The sequence below is a fragment of the Morus notabilis genome, unplaced genomic scaffold (genome assembly GCF_000414095.1).
Source record: "Morus notabilis unplaced genomic scaffold, ASM41409v2 Scaffold165, whole genome shotgun sequence".
Lineage (NCBI taxonomy): Eukaryota > Viridiplantae > Streptophyta > Magnoliopsida > Rosales > Moraceae > Morus > Morus notabilis.
The window spans coordinates 509,708-517,197 of NW_010363979.1; the positions used below are offsets into that span (position 1 = coordinate 509,708).

Sequence of the window (7,490 nt, forward strand, 5' to 3'; positions counted from 1 at the left end):
TATATACACACACACACACATGTACACACACATTTGAGGAAGACTGATAATACATACATACGGCATATCCATATATATATATTGTTTATGTATACATGTGTGTATAGCCTTAGAGTCCATCCAACATAACATGTAAAAGTAAAAAATATAACACGTAATCATAGAACATTATATTAATGCTGGAAAGGCGTGATATATATATTGTCAATTTTAAATATAATGACTATTATGCTATGTTTAACATCAATAATACATACATACGGCATATCCATATATATATATTGTTTATGTATACATGTGTGTATAGCCTTAGAGTCCATCCAACATAACATGTAAAAGTAAAAAATATAACACGTAATCATAGAACATTATATTAATGCTGGAAAGGCGTGATATATATATTGTCAATTTTAAATATAATGACTATTATGCTATGTTTAACATCAAATATTACGTTTTTTATTTTTACATGGACCATCAACCTAGATAGAGCGTAACAACAGTCTGTATGTATAGTGTGCATGTATGATTAATATATTTATATATATATATATATATGTACCTTCCAAGGTGCAACTTCTCGTCCAGCACCAGTGATCCGGCAATGGCTACAAGCAATAACATGAGAGGGTTGAAAACAGAGGCGAACACGGGACCTCTCGCGTGCACACACCACGCAACGAGCGTCACTGCTACTCCCGAAGCCATAACACCCTATCAAAGCAATGTCGTATGTACCAACAAAATTATATCAGTACATGAACTATACGATGTGTAAACAATTGTAATGTGCTAAAGATGTCAAGTTTTTTTTCCTTTTTCTTTTGAAGACATACCAATTTATTGTTTTTCTCCACCAATCAATATTAAGATTCAAACATATATACAGAGTGACGGAGTCGGGTAATGTGGCCTCTCATATATTTTCAACTCAATTTTACCGTTAAAACTTCAAATGTCCCTATTTATAGGAAAAAAAAAGTTATAATTATGTTAATGCTGAATAATTTTAATGCATAAATATTTTTTTATTTGATGAAAAATCATTTCAATTTTTCATATAGGTTTTTAAAAATTTGTCTCGTTTCGCTGAATACTCAGTGAGATATCTCTCAAAACTAGTGCAACATATTTTGTATGCCGTTGTATGATCTTAGTGGTCAAAAATTTGTCAAATCCGTTTGTAAAATGCCGTTACTTGTTCTCTGGTCTTGGCAACAACACATATACATATATATATATATATATATATATATATATTATGTAATGGTGTTAAAGCTTATACAATAAGAATTGAGAAGTTGTCGTACGGAGTATGAGACTGAGAGGAGCCTGATATTCCAACCTAACTTCCACTGACTCAAATCCCGTTCGGTGCAGAGGGCAAAACCTACTGTCTGGATCATTCCCATCGTTGACATAAGAGCTGTGCTTGAATAGAAGCAGGGGTATTTCTCGTTCATTTTAGCCTGTAAAACAGCCAAATTCAAGAGTTGATATAGGCATAAGAAAATAAAAAATAAATAAAAAAACTGGAAATTATTCTTTTGGTCTTCACTAACTAGGATACGTACACATGCGTATACGCGTATAATCATATCTATTTAGAATACAGATTGGCGTGGTTTAATGGTTAGTACTTTGATATATACTTATTAATGGGTATAGTTATTCTAACCGTAAGATATTAATATAACGGTTGTAATAAATTAGATAGTTGATTAAAAAATGTGATAAGATTTCTATCACGCTACATCATTAAATTTCTATATTTAATGGGTGACCAACTATATATGGAAAATAATCATTAAATTTCTACATGTAATCATTTTTTTTTCTGTAAGATATTGATAATGTGTGGACACGAAAATAGAAGAGAACACATGCCAACAAAGTATTACAGGTTTCTTTATCAATCTTGAATCAGAGGGCACTTGGAAAATTTAATCCAATCAACCATTCTTAATTTCTTATAATTATTTTTAAAGAAATGAGTAACTTTTATGCTTAATGGGTGACCAACTATGGAAAATAATCATTAAATTTCTATGTAATCATTTTTTTTTCTGTAAGATATTGATAATGTGTGGACTCGAAAATAGAAGAGAACACATGCCAACAAAAGTATTACAAGTTTCTCTATCAATCTTGAATCAGAGGGCACTTCGAAAATTTAATCCAATAAACCATTCTTGATTTCTTATAATTATTTTTAAAGAAATGAATAACTGCTTATGATGTATATAGCACTAAAAATCATCGTTTATAATCAATATAGTTTAAATATGCCACCCGACACAGTGGCCGAGGTACATAAATATTTTTAGATTTTGTTTGGTTTGCGAGTTCGAATTAAGATAGATCTTTTTCAGTTTTTTGTTCAAATTGTGTTGTGAATTGCAATCTAAACTGACATTTCTATATACAGTTAAAATATAAATTTTAATAGAAAATAAAATCTAACTCTGTGTTTAGATACATATTGAAAACAATAATAAGTGAGATAAGTGTGAGCAAATTCGAACCTGAAAATAATTTCATACTAACAAGTAGGTTTCGAATGTCACGGAAAGGGAGGTTTAATAGGAATTTAAGGCTTGTTTGGGACATATATTCAAGAAATAAAATCATTTTGATATCTTGTGTTATTGCGAAATATGTTTTGATACTTTGTCTTGTTGATAATATTAAAGCGGTATGTCGACATTTTCAAAAACATATTTTTAGTACCTTAAAATTGATTTTTGAGATATAAAATGATCTTATTATCATTTTATTTAATTAATAAAAAATTAATAGATCTAGGAAAAAATCATGAACTTTTTTATTTTTTTATTTTCTTTTAAATTTTTTAATGGTTTAAAGCATTTTTAGATTTTTTTTAAAAAAAATATTGATTTCTATTTAATTTATAAGAAGAGTAGTTTGGACATTACATGTCTAAAAAATTAACCTCAGGATACGCAGAAGATGTTTCTAAAAACATCGAGGTACCATTTTAATATTATAAAAAATACAGTGTACTAAGAGCGTGTTTCGCTATAAAACGGGATACTAAAATAATTTTATTCCTATATTCAAACCCAAATTTGAGTTCTGCTACAGTATTTTTTATCTAATAAAGAGTTTAAATTCTAAAATTTCTTTTCTCACAAAATTCTCCCCAACAATCACAAACCATAACTTGAATATATATTATAAAGGGCCCTAAAATCCAATTGACCCCCTATTTTTGCTCTCAAACACTCATTTGAATCATCTGGTTGATTCATAAATTGGAAATTCATGAGAATTAATGGATTTTTTTTCACAGATTTGAACAGAAATTCAGATTTTAACAAATATTTCAACTATTATTCAAACTAAAAAAACAAACGTCACAGACTTTTGCAAAATTTAGCGAGTGATAGATAGAAATTAATATTATACAAGGATACCAATAAAGTTACCTGAATGATGAGCCAGAGACTGTAACACGTACTACTACCCAGGGCAAACACGCAGCCCCAGACACGATTGCTAGAATCAGTCTGGGGTGGTGCCACGTGGCTAATCTTTTGCTGACCATGATACAGAAGGTCAACGTTTGTGGACCAAATATCAATTTCTACACCTTTGTAGAAAGTTAGAATCATTGCTCCACCGATACCAAGTAGTGTTCCCAATACTTTCGCCTTCCCCGCCAGGTTTCCAATGTTCACCTTCTCCATTCTGAAATCGTATTTAATTTTACGTCACATATATTAAAAAATTATTAACAAAAATATATTTATCTCTTTTTTTTTTTGAAAAAAAATAATCATCTATTGTACTCATATTGGCCTTCATAGATCGCCATTAATCCTACTTCTTTTGAACATTACTGATTTTGGGCACTGTTTTTTTATGGCAATTAATGTTGGAAACTGGATTTTATTATTTGATCCTAAAATGTAGTTTAGAACGTTTATAAAAACGATGTTTAACTAAATTAATGAAGCCGATGAACTAGTAGTTATCATCTCGTGAATTTTTAAGAAGAGACAAGTAGAAGTAGTAATATTAATAGTATTAGAACGAAATATCCAAGCAATATACACTAGAGATATATGAATGAATATACTAAAATTTGTAACTGAAATATATATGTACCTGAAGGAGAAAGCCAATACGAATGTTATAGCAGGATTGAGATTGCTCATCGCAGAAGCAAATGCTGCCGACGTTAAATTCAAGCTCTCGATATATAGATTATGTGTTAGTGCTCCACTGCAGTAATTAGTTAGCTAAACTCATTATTTGGATAGCTGTATAATTAATATAATTTGCTTATAATTGATAATGTCGTTTTACACTGGAGAACATGTTTCATTTAAAAAGTTGAACACACAAAATATAATATAGACAGCCCACCGTTTAATAAGGTGTAGTTATTAAACAGTTGCTTCTTATAAATATCTTTCTCCTCTTTTTTTTTTTTTAAATTTTTTATCAAGAAACAAAAAGTATTATTATTATACTAAAATGGTTTTTGAACGAGCTCCGGCCTCGTTCATTTCACTGATTTGAGTTTTTAATTCTAGTTTTGCTACAGTTAAAAACTTTCACAAAAAGTCACATCAAACTTTTTTACTACAGTTAAAAGCTCCCACATAAAGTCATATCTCAACTTGAATTAAAAACTCGAATCGACAAACTAAACGGCCTCCATCTACGTGGTTTCGTTAATGCCGGCTCAAACAGTTTTGGGGGGCTTAGGCAAAAAATCATAAATGCTCTTTTGGTTAGATTTTTGAACCAAAGCCGTGGGGACTTTTCCCAGTCGTTCTCCATGTGATTAAATAGCTAGATTTTTTAATAAAACTGTATGAGAGGATTATTGCTATGTCAGATTTATTAACTATAAAAATTGCATATTAGGGCTTCAAATAAACTGATACTTCAAATGAAATTACGTGGTGTCCAATGTAAGGATACCGCATAAGTTTAGATGGAATTGATTCCATGACAATTTAAACTTTAGCCACCACCTTATAGTTAGTTATATGTCATATATATATATATATATATATATGTATATTTGTTAATGATACCGTGCTTTATCAAGTGGTTATAATTTGTTTAATAAAATTATCCCCTCCCACCCCCTACCCCGGCTCAAAAAAAAAAAAAAAAAAAAGGTGGTCGTTAAATGACCGTGGAAAGTGTGTGTATAAATATATATATATATATATGCTAAAATTAGTTTCTCGTAATTAAAAAGACAGCTTCCAAGCTTTGGCTGACACTTACCCAAATAAGGCACATAAAAATGACTGAAAAAGAACCATCCAAGTCAGCTTTGGCCTGCTTTTCCTGAAAAAGATTTCCAGCTTGTTAGTTTACACAGTCATTATTATATCATTATGTTATAATGTTCTTGTAGTGCGTTTATAGTTTGCATTTATAAATATTTGTTTCTATCATGCATATCTTTAGTACTTTACACCAGAAAAGAACTGAAATAAAATAATACCACTTATAGGCTTCTTAAAACATCTCAAGGTAACAAGGTTCCTTTTTATAATTAATTACATCTCAAAGTTGTATTTGTATAGCGTCAAAAGAATAACTCCACTTTCCTTATGTTTTCGAATGAAAAGATGATGCAAAGTACATAAAGCACAAACATCCTAAGTAGATTATTATATCTTTCCTACACCAAGTTCCACTCTCATGTATTACTAAAATAAATGAGAAGGAAATACAAAGTTCAAAGAGGAAAAAAAAAAAAAGCAGAAGAAGAAGAAGAAGAAGAAGAAGAAGAAGAAGAAGAAGAAGAAGAAGAAAAAAAAAAAAAGCAGAAGAAGAAGAAGAAGAAGAAGAAGAAGAAGAAGAAGAAGAAGAAGAAGAAAATACAATTACGGCAAATAATCGCAAACAGAGAAACAGTACTCAAAAGACACACTACCAGCATAAACTGACACTCAAGACTACCCTTTCAACAATCAGCTTCTAAAAATTGAAAACTTTATTAGATAATTCAGCATTCTTCATTTAATATTTCCTTTAATGTTCTGGAAAAAACGGCGTGAGTTTTTTAACTCGTGCTTTATTAACAAGAAATGAAATCGTCAGAATTTGGACACAAATAAACGCTCGCACACGTTTATGCACTCAACATATATACTCCTTTAATGTTTTACACAAAAGCTTTTTTTCGTATAAAAAAACAAAATGGGAAACAAAAACAGAGAACTAAATTGCAATTTGTTTTTCGAAATATTTTCATAAGCACGTACTCCGATCAAATGATCATATAATACTATTCAAGATTATATTAATAGTACCGTTCAATGAAAAGAGCAAGAGGAAGGATGAAAGCGGTGGCGAAAACAAAACGGTAAGCGACAATGATCCTCAAATTCATTCCGTCGTTAGCAGCCAATTTGTAGAAGACGTTGACGCCGGCGTAGGCAATCTGAACCACCACCATTAGCAACGCCGGCTTAAGCGCATGCAGAGCCTCGTAAATCTGTCCCCCGCCCATTTAAACACTAACTAGAGAGAAATACACGAATATATATATATATATATATACGTATATATATATATATATGTATATAAGTTCAACATTTTAATTCATGAAACAAGGGCGATTATGTTATAGAACAGAGTCATTTCTTTACTTGTACAAAGAGGAATGTGCATTTATTGAGGCACTAAAAGGGGAAAAAAAAAAAGACCATCATAAATCATTATCATGTTTGTTTTTTAGAATTCAACAAACTACCCCTTATTTCACAATTTTTCTGTGCAAGCAAGGATATACAATTTAGTAGTTGTACCAGTGTTTTTAACGACAAAATTACAGACTTTTAAATTATTTTTGTATTTAGGCTCCGTTCATTTAATTAATTTAAGTTTAAAATTTGAGTTTTATTATAATAAAAAGTTTTTATAAACAGTCACATTTAATTTTTTTATTACAGTAAAAAGCTCTCACATAAAATCACATCTCAACTTAAATTAAAAACTCAAATCAGCGAATTAAAAGAGTCTTTAATTTTTCAACTGTTTAAAATTATAGTGATGTACCAATAAAGACCTGGGGCTTGAGCCCCCTCAACTGTTTTTTGTTTTGTTTTTTTTTTTTTCAATTACACAAAGCCCCACCTGAAAGTTTGAAAATACAATCTTACACCTTAAAATTTTTCTTGTAGTTATTAGCCCCACTCAAAAAAAAAATTTGCCTTCATTAAAATCATATTTTCTAAAAATACATAAACATTAAAATAATAAGTGATCTCTATTTTTTCTTTTTAAATATTTTATCTTCACTCATTACATTTTACAGACGAACATGCGTTGGTGTAATTTTTGCGCTATAAATGATCTGAGTTGTTCCTTACGGACGTCATTGTTTACGTACTTAACAGAGTTCAACAAGTAATATTAAATTTTCTTTTTCGTTCTACCAAAAAAAAAAAAAACAAAATAAAGTATCAATTTCTTTTTGTGGATGAATCACA

General features: G+C 29.9%; 1 protein-coding gene across 1 annotated transcript in view; it reads right to left on the reverse strand.

Annotated features, from left to right (window-relative positions):
• LOC21406918 (WAT1-related protein At1g25270) overlaps positions 1-6,508 on the reverse strand; it is a 7,654-nt gene extending 1,146 nt beyond the window's left edge. Inside the window, exons 1-6 of the mRNA XM_010105566.1 lie at positions 6,309-6,508; positions 5,272-5,334; positions 4,132-4,248; positions 3,450-3,711; positions 1,311-1,469; positions 563-714 (exon numbers count right to left, since the gene is read on the reverse strand). Coding sequence (XP_010103868.1) covers positions 563-714; positions 1,311-1,469; positions 3,450-3,711; positions 4,132-4,248; positions 5,272-5,334; positions 6,309-6,508 — 953 coding nt within the window. The remainder of the gene's footprint in view (positions 1-562; positions 715-1,310; positions 1,470-3,449; positions 3,712-4,131; positions 4,249-5,271; positions 5,335-6,308) is intronic.
• Between the last annotated feature and the right edge of the window lie 982 nt (positions 6,509-7,490).